This window comes from Uranotaenia lowii, chromosome 1 (genome assembly GCF_029784155.1).
Source record: "Uranotaenia lowii strain MFRU-FL chromosome 1, ASM2978415v1, whole genome shotgun sequence".
NCBI classification, from domain to species: Eukaryota; Metazoa; Arthropoda; class Insecta; order Diptera; family Culicidae; genus Uranotaenia; species Uranotaenia lowii.
This window is the reverse complement of record NC_073691.1, coordinates 110,775,761-110,799,316: the sequence shown is the minus strand read 5'-3', so window position 1 is coordinate 110,799,316 and position 23,556 is coordinate 110,775,761. Positions and strand designations below refer to the sequence as shown.

The 23,556-nt window shown below is 37.3% G+C and overlaps 1 protein-coding gene across 2 annotated transcripts in view; it reads right to left on the bottom strand.

Annotated features, from left to right (window-relative positions):
- The window catches only part of LOC129738694 (sodium-dependent nutrient amino acid transporter 1), an 87,399-nt gene that overhangs the window by 50,800 nt on the left and 13,043 nt on the right, over positions 1-23,556 (bottom strand). Inside the window, exons 2-6 of one of the 2 annotated variants that reach the window (XM_055729950.1) lie at positions 21,204-21,408; positions 21,039-21,128; positions 20,666-20,891; positions 16,485-16,755; positions 16,304-16,407 (exon numbers count right to left, since the gene is read on the bottom strand). In XM_055729950.1, the coding sequence (XP_055585925.1) occupies positions 16,304-16,407; positions 16,485-16,755; positions 20,666-20,891; positions 21,039-21,128; positions 21,204-21,408 (896 nt within the window). Of the gene's footprint in view, positions 1-6,029; positions 6,134-16,303; positions 16,408-16,484; positions 16,756-20,665; positions 20,892-21,038; positions 21,129-21,203; positions 21,409-23,556 lie in introns of both variants that reach the window. The other variant, XM_055729949.1, reaches the window with a different exon arrangement.

The following is a 23,556-nucleotide window of genomic DNA, read 5'->3' as shown; positions in this document are numbered from 1 at the left end:
GTAACTAAAGCTTTCATTGTACACATGAAGCTAACCGTTTTATTATAGGGCATATTTTCATAAATATGTTTGTTTTTTACGGCAAATCAGTCCAAGCTTTTAACGACAAACGAATTTTATTCTTTGCCTGGGTATCGAATAAAGCTCGTTTGTCATTAAAAGCTTGGACGGATTTGCCGTTAAAAAACAAACATGCATTGTTTTCAAATCTGTCGCCAAACACCCCCGCTCCCGCTTCCACATGGTGGTTCTTCCTACGGCCCTGTCTAAAAGTAATATTCTGAACCATAAAAGCATCGAAATGTTTTCCAGTTCTTCTAGCAAATCTGACCTCCAGAATGATCAGACGTTCGCATCTGTTGCAGACCCATTAGTCTATAAAATAGATATAAGTGCAGTTTAAAAGACTCATCCTTAACCTATCTCATTTATTGACGATATCACAAAGCTTAACATTTTAACTAGACACTTGGTACCTCCCCCACAATTTTCGTTTCCATACTCCAAGCATTTGAAAAGTCGAAGTGCTGAAAATAAGCGATACGCAAGTGCAAAGCATTTGGAAACATTCAAAAGTTGGCTAGTTTTTTTGAAAACTGAATAAGGTTATTTTTGTGAAGTCTATCCGCTCTTTGTAGTCAACCTCACTGGTGGAGTTAATAATGCCAGAAATGCTCATTTGAGTAAAATTAAATCATACCAACAGATTTATTTTTTACTGAAAATAAATAAAGTACGATTTTCAAAATTAAACTACTTATGGATTTCTAATCTGAAAAAAATATACAAACGGTTATTCCATATCCCCGCTGACAAAATAAACGTAAATTCATCTTCATACCAGTAAAAAAACATTTGTCTGCGTTATGCCTATGGCTAAGCCAGCCACAAACAGATGTACAGAATTCTACGAACAAACTTTTGTTTTTAAATTTTCTTTAACATTATTTACATGCTGCTGACTTCTCTTTATCTTTATCATCAACATTTTTCCTGTCACAGTGTTTATTTTTACCAATCACTCAAAAAATTTTGGTCACATTTTTTGAAAATTTACTATATCACCCCCCCCTAGGAGCAATCTCTAGATCCGCGCCTGATCTGCAACCACATGCAGATGACCACGAGCACGCTTCGAAAATTAAAATAATCTCAGTTGTTTGTGAAACAATTTTACAAGAATTATAAATAAATGTAGCCTTGAGTCAGTCTAAAATGTATCCAAATTAAGTTAAACATGGTTGAAGTGTGACATGTATTAAAACCGAAAAACTGCTGAAAGTGATGTTCCTTAGCCCCTGTTGTTATGCAATTTATGAAAAAACGGTCAAAAATTTATCCTCAACGATGAAGTTTTTTGCTTAGCAAAAGTTGTTTATAACTGGGGGAGGAAGACTGAATAAAAATAAAAAAAAAATCTTTCAAGCGTCAGATTTCTCTCATCAATCTACCGACCAGTGCGAAGGTTTAACATTTTATTTTCTTATTTAGTGATCTTGAATAAAACTTGTTTGATGCTGAAAAGCACTTGTTTTGCATAAAACAATGATTTAATTAGGCTTTAATTTGCTCTGGCAAATTCTTGCATGATCAGGCGTATTGAGTCGCTCAAATTTCGTTAAAGTTTTGAAGCTGATAAATAAAAAAAGGTTGATTAATAGTTATTCTAAAAATAGCTAAATCTAAATTTAGCATCTAACAACTGAGTTACATGACTCGCTACACGAAACTGATCATTTAAAGTTAAAATTTGAACGATTACAAATCTTTTCAACAATTGCTGGCTTTTTGCCGAACAGTAAAAAAACGATACAGAAAACGATACAGCGAATTTCAGCCTTCTTCCTTCAGGTTTATAATCATCATTTTTAGCTTAACTTATGCGCATTTTACAGCGAAAATGGGCTTCTGGAGTGTAATTTTCACTTGAAAATATCATGAAAACAAGAAATGGGGATCAAGTAATTTGATTCTCCCCTAATGTTTCGCCTGGACTTCTCCACGAACTATCACTTCAACTGTGTTATCACGTGAATATTAACCGCAACCACAACCAAAAATAAAAGAATTTTCCAATCAAACGCAACAAAAACAATCTAAATCGGTCATGATTTGATGAAAAGCCATGCCTTTCAATTCGAGTGTTCCGGTCGAGGTGGTCGAACATTTTGACGTCTCATTAACGGTGGTGAATATCATACCTAAAACTGTCAGCCCATTTTTGAAGCCTAATAACGTTTTTATGTAGATAAACATTAATCGAAATTCAGTTTTCGGATGAAATATTTTCCATAATTTAAGCCCGTTTTCAAAAGAAATCTGTCGAAGAGGACCAGAGTTTTTGATAAAAAAATGGTTTTTCATGTTCCTCCCTAACAAAATGTCTTAAAATCCCATACAAACTTCAGGCTCGTTGAGAGACCTCTTCCCGTGGTCCGATCTTCGGCATGGAATCTTGTACAAGGCTTAGGATCAATATTAGCCAGCTGCGCATAACATTCCACAGGTTTCAAATTTCCCTTACAAGTTTGGGGCACTTTAATGCACATGCACTTTTAGTCGTTTTAAACAATGAGCTCGATAAGCATCTTGAATCTTCAAACAGTAATCAATAAACACAAATTATGGTATAGTACAGGAATATTTGAAAAGCAAATTTATAATTTTCATGTTTGGTATACCTATAACCACCAAGGCATAGGCAGTATTTGATTGTATTGTAATATTCCGGTACCACCTCAGATAATACAAAATATGTACAGTTGATTATAGGGTTACCATATCCCGCAACAACGAAAAGAGTACATTAAGGTTATTTATCCAAAAAGTCAGGAGAATCTTTAAACAGTAGAACCCCGCTTACCCGAACTCCAATTTCCTGAGCTCCTGCGTTAGCGTCCATCCATCAGGTTGACACAAGATCCATATATTTATCGAGCTTTACGCGTGGATGGTATGCAAAAGGATGTACAGTACCTGCTTTACCGAGGTAGTCGGAGGAGGGCCACTTTGGATAAGTGAAACCTCGGATTAAACGAAATACATTGACCCTATCCTTGTGCATAGCTCGGTTCTTACATAGATTTCATTTTTCTATTTAATCGACGTTTCTCGCAAGTTTTCGATTTAATTTAACTAGGAGAAATCCAGAAAGCAGAGTTGTTGAAGGGAACACCACCGCTAAAGCTGCTCAAAGACCCGGGCAGCCTAAACAGGCCTTGTAAAGAACCAGGACCGACCGACCGAACCATGGACCAAACCAAAACGAGTAAAGCAAGCATGTGCCAATGTCAAAAAACCGGTGCATTACCCCACCTTTGCAGAAAACCACAAAAATGAGCACCCTAAAATGTGTCCAAGCGAAAAGAATCTTTCTGCGGAGTATCGAGGAGTGCCTTAACTATGGAGTGCCGAACTGGGGAAGCACCACTATTGTTTCCAACTGGAAAACAGCGGATGGAGCAACTCAGGCAAAAATATTCATTGAACCAAGCGCACGACTCTCCAAAAACATGTTGAACTTATGTTAGCACGAGTTAAGTACGTACACTAGGTCTATTGACCGAACATTGTCCAACAAAACACCATCTCAAAAGAATAAACATTATCCAAAGCAATGACTGTAGGTTCTGCAGGTTCGAATAAGCAATTGCAGACCACCTACTAGGTATGCCACTGCTGCGCTCACCTCAATCGAAGAAAGCGTACATTTAGGGCAAAATTAATAAGCGCACAAGATATATTTATGGTTGCCATAAGTCCTAAGAAGGTTATATCATATACAAGGCCGGATTAAAGGGGGGGCAAAAGGGGCAATTGCCCCGGCTCAGGGGGGGCCCACCGAGGAAAAAAAAATTAACATTACTTTAATCATACTCCCTCAATTTCTACAAATCTATGAAAAGAAATCAAAACAAGAAAATCGGAATGAAAACCTGAAATATAACAACTAAAGCGGCCCCCGTGAAATAATATCTAGAATAGTTTTTCTCTTACATAATTTAAGGGGGCCCCCTAGAGGAAGCAGCGAAGAAGTTCTTCCGCATTTTTCGGGCTGAGAACATCAAAATCTTGGTATTGAATTTCAAAATTTTCAACCCAAAATCTGGACAAAAATAATGTAAACCAAATTCGAAAAAAATCAAAAGAATATGAGGAAAACACCTCAAGTTTTTTTTTTTATCAACACATTTCAGTCTGGTAAAATAAAGAAAAACATCTCTTCATTTTCATTACACGCAAACGTCTTGCACAATAATAATGTTTATTATTACGTTAACTTTCCAAGTAACGGATACTGCTCTAAAATAGCAGCTAATTTCGCCAAAACTGGCTCACAGTGCTAAGAGAGAACAGAGAAGCTTTTTGACAAACATTTCAAAATTTTACCAGGGATCAAAATTTTGGACCAATTGACAGTACTGAGTTTCTTTATAGAATTTCCATCCCAATTTTTATCTTAGGTTTAAATAAAATTCGTATTAAAACATTTTCAACTGATTTAACCAAAATTTTATTATATACTGAAGTAAATATTCTGAAGTCAGCATATCATTTTCCAAATGATCATTCTCAAATTATACGATCTCATAGTTGAGTTGCTAATATCATTGAGTGATTCTTGTAACATGAATATTTTTATGTTTTTTTTTCATCTTTTGTTTTTCCAGATTCAGTTCATTGAGATTTTCAAGTCTTGTGTTGTTACTTCAGTTACTGAAGTTCATTTCATCTCCATGGTTTTTCTGAATTTTGAGAACTCATGATCTTTGTTTTAGGTTCTTAACTCATTTGGATTCCTGATCTGGCTTTTTTCAATGATAACTGATTCTGGATTTTAAACATTTAATCTCTATTCTGAATTGTTTTTTTTTCAAACGATCATTTTTTCATTTATACCCCCTTGGCTTCGGGAGCATCGAATTTAACTGTTGTCACATTCAGAATAACAATTTGATAACTTTTTTTTTATCCGATGAGAATCATATCCATAACCATCCCACGAAAACGTTTTGTTTGTTTTTCAAAGGTATAAAATTGAAATACACATTTGGTTGAATTTCTGCTTTGGCTCTGGATTCTCAATTTTTTTAAATTTAATTTATATTTCGTTCCTCAAAACTTGATTTGAAATTATGATTCAGATTCAGATTCAGAATACACTGAATTGTGGTTCTGAAAATAACAGTATTCAAAGTTTTGAATTCTTAAACTCTTATATCTGTATTTCTATGGAATTTAATTATTTTGTTTATTTTTTTGAATTTTGTATTTTATGTTTCAAATCTTCATGATACATACATTCCAATTGTCATAAGGTGAAAATTTCTCGATGAAGCACAAACCAGACGATCAATGATGAAATGAAAAACATTTTAAATATCTATCCGGTCACTATTCTAAATCAGAGAATTTTAGTTGGTGATAAGGGTATTCAAAAAATTGAGAATTTAATTTTGCATTTGGAAGCTCAAATCAGAGCTTTACTTTGTGAAAAATTTCTAAACTCTTCCGCAATGTTTGCACTTGATTGATTAATAATTTTTATTTGAAGACACCAGAAACCATCTTCTATACAGAAAACATGGCAATTTGAAGAGAGTATATTGAACTCATCTCCAGTTCTTCAAGACGTTTAAAATGTTCAGGATAGCATTTGAAAAAAAATTGAATCATAGGGGGCCCCCGAGAAAAATTGCCCCGGGCCCCCCGATGGCTTAATCCGGCTCTGATCATATATCTTGGATATCATATCCGATTGGGACAAAATGCTCAATCAGCAAATCAACTGTCACTTCAATTAGCGTATAGTAAAGCGAGGTAATTAGGTACCACAATCTGGTTGCAGTGGGCTTTCCCCCTTCAAAGGACAAAAATGCCAGACTTGTCATGTTTCTTATAAAAATTAGAATCACTCAATAAGACATTCACACCATAAGTAGGTGGCATCACTCTTCGAAACAAGTATAAAAACATTTATTATTATGTCCAGAATTTGGATTGGATGTATGTTTTCCGATGTCGCTTACCTATAAATATTGTGATGAAAATTATTGTAGGACGAGAACATGATGATGCTTCCCATGCCAACAGAGAGCGAAAAGAACAATTGCGTTGTAGCTGAATACCAGACCTAGGTGTAGAAGTAATATTTAGATAACTGATTAGTACGACACTTATATATTTTGTTAGTTGATATGGCGGTGAAAAAAGGCCAAATTTTTTAACAAGATTCAAAAGAGAAGCGTTCAGAAATATGCTTTTATTTCACCGACATAGCGAACCAAAACAAGTGTGAAGATGAGTGTTCAAAGCTTAACCTTTTGGAGAAAATCGAAAGATTCAAATTTAGGATTCAGATTCCAGATTTCAGATTCAGACTTCAGATTCGAATTTCAGATTCAGATTCAGATTTCAGATTCAGATTTCGGTATCGATTTTCGACTGTTAAATATGTTTTTTCCGGGGTAAATTTTTGGGCTATCAGTCAACTTAAATAGCAAAGACGACTATTTATTTAAGATCCAACGTTTCGATCCTTATAGGATCATCATCAGGGACTGTTATTTTATTATATGTTAACACAGTTTTACAAATTAGTTCACTTATTATGAAATTGCTTACCGAAAAAATGTCGTCTTTTTGTTTTGGATTGATTCGGCTGATCAGATAAAGCTGTCTTGTATATCTGTTACAATATTTTTCAAATTAATTTGGATGTTGTTGGAATAAATGTTGTGTTCACTTACTTTTTTTTTTTATATTTATTATAGACATTTTACCACGGTTGTGGCTTTCGTGTCTCTACATGTTCACTTACTGTGTACAAAGTTTTGCGGTTGAAAAACCGTTTTTTCCTACAATTTTTGGATTTATATTCACCAGCATCTGAAAGTTGTCACACAGTTTTCACTTTCACTTTCCAACTGTTTTTTTATCTGATCACAACGAGTGTGTATTAGGTGGTGTCTATTACATGTTGTTGGGTGTGTGTTTCTGTATTTGTGTTTTTATGTTGTGATTTAATTTTTCTTATGTTACATATTGTTCTAAAAATATTTCCGTATGTGGAATGTATGTTTTCGGTGTCTTTTTTTGAATTGATCGCGTTTTTTGTAGTTTTTATGTGGCAACTTTCCAGGATCAGCAATTTGCCTTCGTTGTCACATCTGTCGATGATTTCTGCTTTGTCGATATCGAACAGATGATCCATAGCTGTTTCATGCTCTAAAAGTGCTGTTTGTTGGCGAAGTTGCTGAATGGCGTAGTCCTGTTTCGTATAGCCTATGTCCCACAGACGTTTAAGTTCATTTGTCTGTGTTCTATGTTGTGAGATCCGCTGTTTTAATTTTCTTGTTGTGCATCCAATATAACAGGCCGTGCAATTTTCTCCTTCTGCAGTTCCTTCGGTTTTCCATTCACCTTTGCAGTTAATTTTGTAAATAACATTCGTTTGTTCATCTTGCGGGGTTTTATCTTTCACAATTGGGAAAAGAGAACCAATTGTTTTAGTTTGTTTGCTCGCTATTCGCACATTAGCATATTCTGAATGTAATGTTTTAGTTAGGGTGGGTGTGAGTCCAATAATATTTGTGAGCGAGCGGGTTATTTTGCTTTCGTCCGCTTCCATAGCTGTTTGAGGTTTTAATTTTTCATTCAATCTATTGATTATACCATTGACAAGCTTATTGGATAATCATTCAGGCGCAAATAGTTTCTAATAACCTCGTGTGTTTTCTTTTTGCTAGAGAAAGAAGAAAACAGCGAAACCCGTTTAGCAAAACTAATCGCCACGTTCAGTTTCTGGTGCAATGGGTGAAAAGAATGAAAATTTAAAAATCTTCCCGATGCAATTGGTTTCATGTACCAGTCTGTGCAAATCGTTCCCTCTTCACTTCGGTATAACATCATATCCAAGAATGGTAAACAATGGTCTATTTCGATTTCTACAGTGAATTGAATGTTTCGGTGTTGTGAGTTAAAAACATTCAAAACTGTATCAACAGCATGTTCGGGCAAAACCAAAAACAAATCATCCACATATTTCCTCAAATGTGGGATGGGGATAGCACTATCAGCAGTTGCAGAGTCGAGTAGATCATCGACAACGATCTCTGCTATAGACGGTGCAATGGGGCTTCCCATGGCAAGGCCAGTTTTCTGTTTGTAGTAGATATTATCAAAACAGAAAAAACTGCTATTCACGCAAAATTCGATCGTCTCTAAGAACAGCTTAGAGAGCTTTATCTGATCAGCCGAATCAATCCAAAACAAAAAGACGACATTTTTTCGGTAAGCAATTTCATAATAAGTGAACTAATTTGTAAAACTGTGTTAACATATAATAAAATTACAGTCCCTGATGATGATCCTATAAGGATCGAAACGTTGGATCTTAAATAAATAGTCGTCTTTGCTATTTAAGTTGACTGATAGCCGAAAAATTTACCCCGGAAAAAAAAAAAAAAAGATTCAGATTTCAGATTTAGATTCAGATTTCCAGTGTTCGGCATCGCTAACTGAAAAGTTAGCGGCGCTAATTAAATCGCTAACTCGGTCAAAGTTAGCGATCGCTAATTAAACCGCTAAATGTTGCGTAAAAGTTATCGATCTGTAATAAAGCGCTAATCGCTAATCGATAGAAGAAAGTTTTGAACAAGATAAGCAAAACACAAATTTTGCAGCCATCTTTAATTAAATTGACTCTATTTATATCAGTTGCGTCAGTCCACTTTTAGTTTCAGTTACCGTATTTGGTGGAAAATAAAAGGAAAAACTTTGGAATTAAATTTTTCAAAACATTCACCACTTAATAATATTTTTACATCAGTTAATGCAAAGATTCTCTTTAGGTAGATGTTTTGTTCTGTCCGAAATGGTTTTTCATCTTTTTTGACATTAATGCTCAAAAGATTGATTTATTTATTGGCTTATTTCGTTCTGGAAATTTCAATTTTTCACAACGTTTTCATCTCTTTTATATTCAAAGAAGACTTATGCTTCAGACATAAATTCAAGTGAAGACAATTCAAAAAGACGCTTATTCTTCCAGTAAAATCGAGTTCGAAAAGCTTCTGAAATCAATCTTTAAGAAAATTTAAATACCTGATGGGATTCAAAATTTTAAATCTGAATGATGCCGAATTTATGATCTATAAGTTAATGGCCAAATTAATACTTCAAAGAGGTAGCGTTTTTCAGTTAGCGAAACTAAAAATTAGCGGAACTTTCTTATCCGCTAGCTAATGAAAAAAATAGCGAGAAAATAAATTCGCTAACCGAAAGTTAGCGGATTAATTAGCGATTAGCGGATTAGCGTTTTTGTGCCGGACACTGCAGATTTCAGATTCAGATTTCAGATTCAGATTTCAGATTCAGATTTCAGATTCAGATTTCAGATTCAGATTTCAGATTCAGATTTCAGATTCAGATTTCAGATTCAGATTTCAGATTCAGACTTCAGATTCAGATTTCAGATTCAGATTTCAGATTCAGATTGCGATTTCAGATTCGTTGGTTGTTGAATGGCAAACTCAGTCTTTGTACGTGTCGTTTTATTTAATACGTTTCCTTACGTTTCGGCTCTGATTGGAGCCTTCATCAGAGGTTTCTAAAAATGTGTGTTTTGTTATAATTTGTGTACATTGGTGCTTATAAAATAATTGGATTTTTTGTAGGTTATGCTTACGTATTGTTGACGATGTGATTTTTGGCAGGACTACTAGGTGTGTTTAGTTTTTTTTGTGGATGGGAATCTGCTGTAAATCGTAACTGGGTTATTATTTTTTCTAATAATCAAAGGTTTGAAGAACCTCTTAGCTGAATGAAACTATTATTTCAAAGTAGTCGAAGATTCCTTTGAATTCAGCTACAGTATTTGAAAGACCCAAATACTAGTATTTCACTAGCTACTTGCTAGCATCCTCAGTGGGTTATCGACTGAAGAAAGTGTATCATATCCCTCCCTTAAATTGTCCAAGCTAGGTAGCTCTGAATTATTTGTAGGTAAAAAGAACCTTCGAATGCTCGGCAAATGTGCCGTTGTCAGTTTCTTGGGCCTACCTACCCTTTTCTGGGTGTTGTCAGGTAGATTATTATTGTTATCCGCCCTATTTTGGGCGTTGTCAGGTAAATTATATTTCTTCCTACCTAAGAACTTGAACAGCCAACTATGACCTGGTCCGTTGTCTCCGTTCAACAGTTTAGCTGAATTTTGATTGAAAATTTCAATACTTTCCGCTACATCTAACTTCAGCGAATTACTGTTCAGGTTCTTTTTACCTACAAATAATTCAGAGCTACCTAGCTTGGACAATTTAAGGGAGGGATATGATACACTTTCTTCAGTCGATAACCCACTGAGGATGCTAGCAAGTAGCTAGTGAAATACTAGTATTTGGGTCTTTCAAATACTGTAGCTGAATTCAAAGGAATCTTCGACTACTTTGAAATAATATTATTTTTTGTTTTCCAATAAGTGGATGTTCTACGGTAGTTTTGAATTATTGGGGGCTTACTTTGCGTCGGGTTTTGGAAAACATCGGATTTTTGTTATTCGGTTTGAACGATTCGACCACACGACTTATCACTTTGGCACTATGAGTTGGTTTTAGAGGGGAGATTGTGTGTTTGTGTGTGTGTTATTTTGTTGCTTTTATGGGAGGTTGTTTTAAGAGCAAGAGAGATTTGATGTTTGTTTTGATCGGGTTCGCTGGGCTATTGGCTCGTTGATGTTGGATGTGTTGGATGAGTCTCGTTCGATCGGTGTGGCTGTAGTTGTTTCATCTGTTGGGTGGTTATTTTCGTTTGGGTTGGAGGTATCGTCGGCTATTGTTGATGTTTCGTTTTTGTGCTGGTTGTTTGGCTGGTGTTGACTGCATTGTGGTGGGTGGTTTATACTTCTTGTTTTGGCGGTTTGTTTTTTGGCTATGCTTAGAAGACCGGCATAGGCTGTGCTGAGACTTGCTATGTCAGATCGGTGGTTGACGGCATTACCTTCGGTGCTATTGTGGCACATTTCCAGTATGGGGAGAGCATAGGGTTTGTATGTGTGGTCTATTATTTTTACCTGGGTGAAGTCGAACGTGTGGTTGAACTTGGCGCAGTGTTCGACGAGTGCTGTTTCACTGCAGATATCAGTGACCTGTTTATCGGCTGGAGTGAAACTATTGTTTCGGAGTTGTTCGAGTTTGTTGACTAGGAATTTGTGGCCATTCATTCGCTTTCTGAGATGTTGTGTACTCATTCCAATGTACTTTTTTGAGCAATCGGTACATGGAATGGAGTATATGGTGTTATACTGGAGCATTTTATCGACTGGGTCCTGGGTCCAGTGGAAGCAAGGACTTATAATTCCCATCCCAAAACTACAGCAAGATCTACACCAGCTTAATAGTCCCATTACACTCCTGGACTGTTCGGGAAAAATACTAGAACGTATGGTGAAGCGACGACTAGTCTCAATGCTAGAATCAGCCAACCGTTTTAATCATCAACAATTTGGATTCCGCCCGGCCTTGCTACGGACGATCACCTGACAACTTTGGAAAACATATTAGATAGTGCTCTTGAAAACAACCGACACGTGGAATGCCTTTCCCTCGATCTTTCTAAAGTGTTTGATCGAGTCAGCCGCCGTATAATTCTTTCCTCGATAAAAGATTGGGGGATTCTGGGCAGAATGGGGAATTATATCCAAAGTTTTTTAACGAACAGAACAGCGAGGGTGTTCATAAATGGCAAATATTCCTCCATCCACACAATACATGAAGGCGTACCTCAGGGCTTGGTTATCGCTCCAACGCTCTTCCTCATTGGACTACAGTCCGTATTTGAGGTCATTCCAGAAGATACAGAAATATTGGCTCACGCTGACGACATCATCCTGATCTCCTCTTCGCCCTATTCTCGCCTAGCCCGCAAAAAACTTCAACTAGCAGTCGACAGGATTTCCAACTGGGCCCCCACAATAGGATTCGCTTTTGCACCTGAGAAGTCCAAATTGATGCATCTGGGTCCAAACAGAAAAAGATTACGCAAGATTCCCCCTATTATAATGCAGAACAAAACCATTTCTTTGGTTCGTTCTGCCCGCATTCTTGGGGTTTGGATAGATGACCAACTTAGATTCAAAAAACACATCAACTACGTGCGAAATGCCTCTAAGAGCAAACTTAATATCCATAAAAAGCTCTGCAGCTACAAAGTTGCAGGATCTCGCTCTTCGTTACATCTTTTCGTTCACGGCTGGTTGTTACCAACCATGCTACATGGAGTCGGAGTATTCAGTCGCGAATTGGACAAAATAATGGAAAAATTGGAACCCGTGTACAACCAGGCAATCCGCTGTATCAGCTTCAGCAGCAGCTTCAAAAGTAGTCCCATCCCCTCGCTAATGGCGGAAAGTGGCCAGTTACCGCTTGAATATATATTCACAAATTCGATTTCTGTCAAGGCCATTCGGTGGTTGTCACTGAATCGAAATGAAGATGTTCCTATCGTTCGTCGCGTCGAATTGTTACTGAACAGAATCCACGATTCCCTGCCCGCTATCAATCCAAGACACGATCCAAGATTGCTTAAATGGAACGCACGCACCCCTAAAGTAGACCTTTCACTTCTCTCCAAAATAAAAGCTGGTTCCAATCCAACCATTGTGATACCCCAATTCTACGAGCTTATCGAAAGGAAATACAAAAATGTCCCCACATTCTACACAGATGGATCGAAAACTAACAATGGAAGAGTAGGGTGTGGTGTGACAGGGGACAATAACATTAAGTTGTCACTGTCCCTGCCTTCCATTTGCTCGGTGTTTAGCTCTGAAGCATTTGCAATTCAGTCTGCAGCATTAAACTGTTGCCCACCCACCCGATCCGTAATCTTTTCTGACTCTGCCAGTGTCCTAAAAGCAGTAGCAGCTGGCAATATTAAACACCCCTGGATTGTCAAGCTCTCTGAAATCGCAATCCAAAAAAACATAACATTATGTTGGATTCCTGGGCACTCAAAAATACCAGGGAATGAACGAGCAGATCAACTTGCGTCTACTTGATCCTCCAAACCAAGGAATCCCTTCACTCGACGTCGTACAATGGGTTAAACGGTACATCGCCCTATCATGGTCCCAGACGTGGAACAACATAACTCAAAACAAGCTCCGAGAGATAAAAAATACTACAGAAACTTGGGTCGACCGCTTATCGTTTAAAGAAAGACGAACGTTAACACGGCTTCGCATAGGACACACCAGGATGACCCACGGATACCTAATGGCTAGGGAAGAACCACCGTTATGTGTTGCTTGCCAGGTCCCCCTCAGCATAAAGCACATAATCCTATACTGTCCTTGCTACCAACAAGCTAGAAACGATTCGGGTCTTGGGAGCAGTCTTCGACAGGTTCTGTCCAACTGCCCGAAGGAAGAGAAGAAAATTCTACTGTTTCTACAAAAAAGCAAGCTGATGGAAGAAATATGAATCCGATCAATCCGAGCAAAAATGAGTAAAAAGGAACCATTATCACAAAACTGTGTACACAAAAGTTTAAATTGACACAAGCCACGGAGGAATAGGGATGAATAACACGATAGTGTTAAAATCCCAGACAAATAAACAAACAACAAACAAACAAACGAGTGCAACATTCAACTTCATGTTGATCGGATGGAATGATTGGTAATTGAGGAGTCTGCCCGAGGAAATTGATTTGCTGTACCATTTGGTCGTTAATGTTTGATCGTTGTTGCGTTGTTGAATCGCTCCTACATATTATCTATCAAAATACTTCGCAGAAATACTAAAACAATCGTTCAACAGCACACACAACCTACGCGATTCATTCGACTTCGTCAACAAAATAAAAAACACGATGATTCCCGAAAACCACATCCTCATATCGCTCGACGTAGTCACTCTCTACACCAACATACCAAAAGAACTGGTACTACAGAACATCATAAATCACTGGGACAACATTAAAACCAATACTACCATCAACTTGGACTTGTTCCTAGAAACCATAGAATTCCTACTAAACAGCAGCTACTTCCAATACAGCGGACAACATTACATCCAAACAGCAGGCACAGCTATGGGCAGTCCTATTTCAGCGATATTTGCATGGACACCTTACTAGACACTGCCACACGAAACATAGATTACAACATACCAGTAATCTATAAATATGTTGATGACCTTTTCCTCATTATTCCGGAGGAAAAATCGAACAGCATACTGGACTCATTCAACGCCTACAACGAAAATCTACAATTCACCATGGAAATTGAGCAAGACAGGAAACTGCCATATCTAGACACGACGATCATCCGCAACAACGATCAAACATTAACGACCAAATGGTACAGCAAATCAATTTCCTCGGGCAGAATCCTCAATTACCAATCATTCCATCCGATCAACATGAAGTTGAATGTTGCACTCAATTTCATCAAACGCATCCAAATACTTTCTACCGACAATGACCTAGCACAGCAGAACCAAACCATACGCACACACCTACAGCAAAACGATTTTCCAACTGGACTTATAAACCGATTAATAAGCAGCACCACAAGAAAAAAAGCATAACCAAACAACACCAATCCGGAAGAAAGTCAAACACCCAGCACACCAATTGAAACCAAATACCGATCACTGACATATGTACCACATCTCAGCCAGAACATAGCCAAACTCTTCAAAACTCAATATCCAGAAATACACATCGCCCACAAAATTGTCAACAGCAACAAATCGGTCATCAGCAACGTTAAGGACCCAGTCGATAAAATGCTCCAGTATAACACCATATACTCCATTCCATGTACCGATTGCTCAAAAAAGTACATTGGAATGAGTACACAACATCTCAGAAAGCGAATGAATGGCCACAAATTCCTAGTCAACAAACTCGAACAACTCCGAAACAATGGTTTCACTCCAGCCGATAAACAGGTCACTGATATCTGCAGTGAAACAGCACTCGTCGAACACTGCGCCAAGTTCAACCACACGTTCGACTTCACCCAGGTAAAAATAATAGACCACACATACAAACCCTATGCTCTCCCCATACTGGAAATGTGCCACATTAGCACCGAAGGTAATGCCGTCAACCACCGATCTGACATAGCAAGTCTCAGCACAGCCTATGCCGGTCTTCTAAACATAGCCAAAAAACAAACCGCCAAAACAAGAAGTATAAACCACCCACCACAATGCAGTCAACACCAGCCAAACAACCAGCACAAAAACGAAACATCAACAATAGCCGACGATACCTCCGACCCAAACGAAAATAACCACCCAACAGATGAAACAACTACAGCCACACCAACGATCGAACGAGACTCATCCAACACATCCAACATCAACGAGCCAATAGCCCAGCGAACCCGATCAAAACAAACATCAAATCTCTCTCGCTCTTAAAACAACCTCCCATAAAAGCAACAAAATAACACACACACAAACACACAATCTCCCCTCTAAAACCAACTCATAGTGCCAAAGTGATAAGTCGTGTGGTCGAATCGTACAAACCGAATAACAAAAATCCGATGTTTTCCAAAACCCGACGCAAAGTAAGCCCCCAATAATTCAAAACTACCGTAGAACATCCACTTATTGGAAAACAAAAAATAATAACCCAGTTACGATTTACAGCAGATTTCCATCCACAAAAAAAACTAAACACACCTAGTAGTCCTGCCAAAAATCACATCGTCAACAATACGTAAGCATAACCTACAAAAATCCAATTATTTTATAAGCAGCAATGTACACAAATTATAACAAAACACACATTTTTAGAAACCTCTGATGAAGGCTCCAATCAGAGCCGAAACGTAAGGAAACGTATTAAATAAAACGACACGTACAAAGACTGAGTTTGCCATTCAACAACCAACGAAAATCAAATTACAGTCGATAACTCCAAAAAAAAAAAAAAAGATTTCAGATTCAGATCTCAGATTCTGATTTCAGATTCAGATTTCAGATTCAGATTTCAGATTCAGATTTCAGATTCAGATTTCAGATTCAGATTTCAGATTCAGATTTCAGATTCAGATTTCAGATTCAGATTTCAGATTCAGATTTCAGATTCAGATTTCAGATTCAGATTTCAGATTCAAATTGGTTGCTCCATTATTTCATTTTCCTTAATGTTAAAATTTGACACACCTAGATTAGTTTTGTTCGAATTGCGTAGGTTAGGAACCATATACATAAGTCTTTTTCTAGGTATAGAAGCATGCAAAAGCTGACGATTCTTTCCTGTTTCTTTTAAAAATATTACCTACCTATGGCAGTTGTGTAAAAAATTGTTATATGAAGCGAGCATAATTACTGGACCCATGCCGGCAGCTAAAGAGAAAAAACACTGAACAACTGCTTCACGCCACACCTGATGCGGCAGATTTTGAAGACACGTTAGATTTTGAATGCTTCCGTTTGAATGATTCGTGGATATTTGATACTTACTGTCGGATTGAGCAACTCACTCCACTGTGGCTTCAAGAAGAATATGACCCCATCCCAGGCACCATCAAGCGTGAGGGCCCGGATTAAAATCGTAATCAATACCACGTAGGGAAACAGTGCCAGGAAGTATGCAACCTTGCCGGAGCTCTTAACGCCACGCACCATGACCAGGAAAATTATAACCCAGGCTAGGAGCAACCAGAGCGCGAGTTTCCAATCCGGTGTTCCAAGACCGTCATCGATTTGATCTTTCTCCTTGAGTACGACATCCCTGTGAATCATAATGATTATAAATAGAAAAAATGGAATTTATTTTCTACGTATATGCAATAGTTTTGTTTACATTTAAGTGCTTTGGTTTGCTTTTACTATTTTACCCTCTAAAACCCTATTTTTTCACTGAAAAATTCACAGCAGATAAAGATAAGATAACATTTTTTGATAAGTTTTTAATAAATTGCATAACCACAGGGGCTAAGGAACATGACCTACTTTTTGGATGTAGTTTTACACACTTCATCCATCTTTTCCTTTATTTTGTAACATATGGAGACTAAAGGCTGCCACACAATACCGCGTCGGTCGTCGCATCGCGTCTGCTGTCAACGCCGTCGTTGTGTACTAAAACTCTGACGTGACGCACCCGACGATTTTTGCATCACAATTCACAATATATACCGTTAAGCCTAGTCCACACTAGGCAACTTGGACTGCGATTTCGGTTGCTGAGACTTGTTTATGTTTACATCTTGGTTGCTGAAGGTCTCTCATACTTGTCGGGAGACTTGAGACGAGACGAGATTCATGTAAACATAAACAAGTCTCAGCAACCGAAATTGCAGTCCAAGTTGCCGAGTGTGGACTAGGCTTTAGGTGACATAGCAACCCAGAGTTTGTTTTGATTCGCTTCTTTCGTTCACGGCGTCGAGTTTTTGCGAGTGAAATAAAAAAATTGTTGAAATTGTAAAATTTCATAAGATAGAGCAGGAATGCGGTTGATCGCCTCCCAGCGCAATGGATCCTGATTACAACCCGTACAATTGGCTGGCGGTACTAGCAACGCCTGCGAAATAGACACCTTCCAGAGCAGGAGTGGATGAAAATAGTGAATCTATCGATGGTTTACTTCTAACTAATTTTTCTGTCGGTATTGGATTGACAGCTCCCGCCAGTACCAACCAATATGACAGTGTAATTAGTGTGTAATTGTTAATTATGTAAGTGTGTAATTGTTAATTATGTAATTAACAAAGGAAACAGTAAAAATAGCTCCATTCACATAATTTCAATAATTTCATTCACATGCGCATATTTTGTAAATCGAACGCAGCCTCGAGAATGGCATGGGAAACGGTCGAAATGATAAAGGAACTATTACTTAGCTTAGTTACGAAAATACGTAAATAAAATGTTTAACAAATCGAAATAAAATGAAATAAAATCAAATTCATTTAACTAAAAAAACGATAACGGTAAACTCAAACTAGAATTAGTAATGATACGATTTTCTCAAAGGTGTTATAAAGTTTAGCGTGGGAAAATTATTTTTCCTGGTTTAAGATATTAAAAAAATTGAAAGGAACAAATGGATTTAGTTTCAAATTTCGATAAAAACTTTTAAAACGGAATACTAAAAATGCAGCTGACGCGAGACAATTTTGTTTTTTTTTTTCAAAAACAGGGCGTCGACGTTGGAGAACGCTGCTGTTTAGAACAAGTTTTTCGTTTTAGTACAAGGCCTTCACTGACGCGACGCATCATTGTGGTGGCTCAAACGGAAAATGATATCCTTAAAATGAAATGTCAACGCGACGCGACGGTTGACGGGCTATTATACGCCCGCCTTAACAGGACCATTCATAATTGCATAGAAATTGGAAGCACGCGCACTGTCACTTCGACTTGAACTTCCAGAACTTTTTACACTGATGATTTTTTTTTATCAAATTTTTCACTATCACACTATCACAACGCTACGAACAAGTGAGACAAGGATGTATCTTATCACCGCTCCTTTTCCTCATCGTAATGGATGAGATTCTGACTGGATCGATCGACTTTACACCGAACCGAGGATTGCCGTGGAATCCTTCAACAATGGAGCAACTGAACGACCTTGACCTGGCTGACGACATTGTTTTGCTCGCCCAAACACAACCGGATATGCAGAGCAAACTCGACGACCTCACCGAAAGTTCCAAGAAAGCAGGTCTCAAAGTCAATGTCGGAAAAACCAAGCCGATGGAGATCAACACAGCAAATCCCTCCAGATTCATGGTAGCTGGGCAACAAGTTGAGAAAGTGGAGTGCTTCCAGTATCTTGGTAGCCAGATAACGCCTGATGGTGGTACCAGGAAAGACATCGAAACCCGGATCAGAAAGGCCCGATTTGCATTTGCGAGTCTCCGAAACATCTGGCGGTCACGCCAGATCTCTTTACGAACAAAAATCCGAATCTTCAACTCAAACGTCAAATCCGTATTGCTGTACGGGTGCGAAACTTGGTGCACATATGCGGTAACGACGCGAAAACTGCAAGTATTTGTATACCGCTACCTGCGGAATATCATCCGCGCTTGGTGGCCTGGCAACTGGATCCAAATGAGGAACTACATCGCCGGTGTCATCAAAGGGCGCTAGAAATCGAGATTCAGTAACGAAGTGGACATGGATTGGGCACACGCTGCGGAAAGATGAAAACGAGATTTGCAGAGAGGCGCTAGATTGGAATCCAGAAGGTCATCGAAGGAGAGGCAGACCCAGAAACTCGTGGTGGCGAAGCCTAGCCGCTGAAATCCGAACTGTCGACGACAATCTTGACCGGAACCAGGCGAAGACGCTGGCTCCGGATCGTCAACAGTGGAGGTCTCTTACCACGGCCCTATGCACCGGAGGATCGGCGCGGGATCATTAATTAATTAAGTAAGTTCACTATTGTACTACGAAATTTGAGCTTTCTGGAGTTTGTGTGGCCTGAGATACAGTAATTCTACGAAAATCGGACTTTTGGACTTTACCACTCAAACTGCAAACTGCGTCCGAAATTTTATGGAAATCGCATTTTTAGGTTCATACCTGAAATATTGTACCTCGCGTAACTTTTGATCCCATCGATAGAACTTTTTAAAAACTTCAGACATGCTAACTTAATATCAACAATCGCTCTGCAAAATTTCAATGAAAAATGTAGCGTAGTTTCTGAGATATTGCAGTTTGAATGGTTAAAGTCCGAAAAGTTCGATTTTCGTAGAATTACTGTATCTCAGGCCCCACAAACTCCAGAAAGCTCAAATTTTGTGATATAATAATGTGATAGTTGACCTATCTAACGCAGAAAGTCGAAGTGAGAATTTGCGTGCTTGCAATTTCTATACAATTATGAACGGTACTGTAGCTATATTTTCATATATTTTTTTAACACTGTTCCATAAAAAAAGGATATTTCAACTTACACGATAAGCAAATATATTTCTGAACCAGGTTTAAAGTCAGTGACAAAAGTTAGCAACCAAAAACAAATTCCACCATAATTTTGCTCATGTACCTTATAAAATTGATGTTTCAAGAAATAAACTGTACTGACTAATACTATTTGAATCCCTTAAGACAACCATAAAGTAATTTTTTGGAACAATTATTAAACAAATGCGTTAGACCCATTTTCATCATCAGAATTTAAAGGGACAAAAGTATGCAACCGTATTAGGAAAAAGAGATAAATTCATCAAAATTCAAAAGTTAGTTTTTTCAGAGAACGTTTTTGTGATATTTGGCATTAAAATTGATTTCTAAACGCAATAATGCACAGTCGAAAAATCTGTCTACGCCGTCCGTGCGCCCTTTCGAAAAATTGTCACTTTTTAAAAACCTATCCAGGAACACTGCCATCTACCGCGCCGTTGAAAAGTTGCCAATCAAGTAATAGATGGCACTGTTTTTCATCAATATTTAACAGCTTCTCTTAAAGAGAAAGATTAAAATTTTTCACAAGTTTCTGAAGATTTTTTGTTCGAGCTTGTAGATCTTTTTGTTTAAAGTTCAATTTTATAGTATACAGTACATTCTGTTCGAATGTGTCTGAACAATTCAACGCCGTTAAGGGCAATACACTAATTTTGGATAATCGATTCATTCACTAAAGTACGCTAATTAAATTTATGTCATTAGGCATTTTAACTTACAGGAAATATATCTGCGAGCTGCTCACGTTCTGTAGCGTGTCACTTTTGATTCCAGAGCGAACGGTTATTTCCGAACTAATACAATTGGTACCCCAAGATTCCTGGCATTTGGCCCATGGAAGTTCCGAGGCGAAGGAAGCGAAAATGTAAGCCAATGTCAGTGCTATCAACGATACATAGTAGCTTACAACACTCGTTGTTCCCACCAATTGTCCAATTCCAATGCCTGTTTGGATTTCAGTAAATGGTAACAGCTAGATTGAGAAATTGATCAAGGGTACGTAACTTCCCAAGCAACTGAAAACCGGACTGGTTAGGCCGGGTTAAGGCACTTTAGGGTGCTTGAGTTAAGCTGGTTAAGCACAAAAATTACCTCTGAAAAGCGGACAGATGTGCCAAATTTTGACCGAGCTTCTGCTTGTGAACTGACCCATTATCATTTCGAGATAGTACAGTGGCCTTCCTGAAAATTGTAGGGGAAATTTCATAAATCTGTTAAACCTGAACATACACTAATATTTCAGAATAGTAAACTCACCGATAACGAACAACACCACCAGGTATGGAATCAAGAAAGCGCCACCTCCATTCGCATAGGCAGTAAAGGGGAAGCGCCACACATTTCCCAGCCCAACGGACATTGCAATGCACGAGAACAGAAATTCGTACTTGTTGGACCATTCTGGTCTCGAATCTGCGGCGCCAGTAGCTCCACCTTCTATGTCCTTCGTTTGTATGTTGGGCTACAAAATATGATAGTTTTTTTTAATACACAAGTGATCGCTAATATTTTGTTAGAGCAATTCTAAGGATGAGATTTATGATAATGATAATAAACTTTTTTTTCGTGTTGTCAAGAAATTCTCGGTCACAGCTTTCAAATGCATTTTCTGGACTTTTTGTTGGTCGGATGTTTCTAAAAATCTTATAGAAGAGCTGTTACATTGATTATTCGTCAAAAAAATCATTACAGTCATAAGAAACCGTGTTACTCAAATTCTTTTCTTTTCTTACTACATACCTATGTGTTGGTTATTTTTTATTTAAGTCCCAATAAACATTCTCTTTTTAAAATGCTAATAACTTCTCGCAGTTCCGTTGTATGGAACTGATTCAACAATATTTGGAATCGTTAAAAATAAAACTATCCACAGATGCATGAATATGTAAGGGTTCCATGAAAGATTTGACCGCTATCCCTGAACTTTTGGTAAAAAGCATCTTTTTTTTTGTCTTTGCATCGCTGTATTTAATTTTTCTAATTTGGGTATCTGTTGTTCACGGACGTGAAATAAAGGTTTGAATTATCTTGACGAGACAAAAAAAATCGAAAATGGGGTCAAGAAAATCTACCATCTAGAAATAAGTTATGATTTGAAGCAGTTTCAATTTTAAAATCTATGTAGTCCACACGCAGATGGTTTTGAAAGAAAGCTTATTACTGATTTTACAAGTAAAACAATACCTTTTAGATTGAACTTTAAACTTTTAGATTTAAAAACTCTCAAAAACGTCCTTCAAAGATGCCAGAAATAATTATGTGGTATTTATCTTTGATTCGTGTTCATTTGTTGATTTGATTTAAACCTTTGAAAAGCCTTAAAAAGCGCTTTGAAACTGGAGGTCTTAGTACAATATTTTGAATTTATTTTCATTTGTACATCTTCTTTACATACATAGTTAAGTGCATTTTGTTGCCAATTGTGAACGCGCTAAAAGTTCAAATATGGATCCCAAAATTTCTCCAAATCTAAGTTCCACTTTTTCAAAAACGAAATATTTTTGGCAAATTTTAAGGTTTCGGAATAGTTAATATTTTATAAGGTAACAAAAAAAAATATTTTTTTTTGTTTCAATTTTTTGAATTTTCTTCGGTAAAGGCATACACATATCTACTGAGAGATAATGGGGTGACTTGATCCAGGCCCGTGTGAAGGTCCCGTCCATTCGGCTTTCGAAATTTAAATTTTGCCAAAAATAATAACAACACCAAAAATACACAAGAAATAAGGAAATTGTCGTCAAAACCATTTTCTTACTAATAATTAGCACATAAACTTATAAAAATAATAAATATTACTAGTAAAATTTAATCAAAATTTTCAAAACGAATCAGAATGAAAGTTTCAAATCAATGCTATTTCCGGTAGAAGTTTTGTCACTTTCAGCACATTTAGAAAATTTTGCCATGCAAAAACATTTTCAAGATCTGTGGCCTTCAAGTTTTTTAACAACACGTGTTGTAGTTTCGCATGCTGTGATGCAAAAATAGCAATATTTCTATCACATACGGCTGAAATAGAAACAGTGCTGTAAAAAAATACAACGCCCAAAGATCTTGAAAACATTTTTGCATGGTAAAATTTTCAAAATGTCGAAAAAAAAAGTTTTTATCACTTTTCCCCAACACCAGTGAACTTGCTCTTATTGAAAAATCATTCAAAATGATTTTCTTATTTTGAATTAGAAATATGCTTGAAAATAAATTCTAAGCAAGCTAGATTTCAAATTTGAAATCAATATTTCCGAAACAACAGAAAAAAAATATGCAAATCAAAATTTTGAATAAAGCTTCGGACATAAGAATTAATGCACAGATATATTCTATATTATATATAAGGAGAAGTAGGCGATGGCCGATTGACAGCGGACCTGTTTTTTTCCACGGAATTCAAAATTTGATAATTTTAGTTTTTTTTTAATGTAACAAAGTCTAAAGAAAACGATCAAAGTTATATCAATCGGCGACCGGATGTTCCCCGAAGGAGTAGCTATCGAAAATAGTGCATAAATATAGAGTTACTAGAGCCAAGTGTAAACTATGCCTGTACGAGGGACAAATTTAATGGAAGATGAAATTACTTCAATTGTCCTGTGAATGGAAGTTGAGT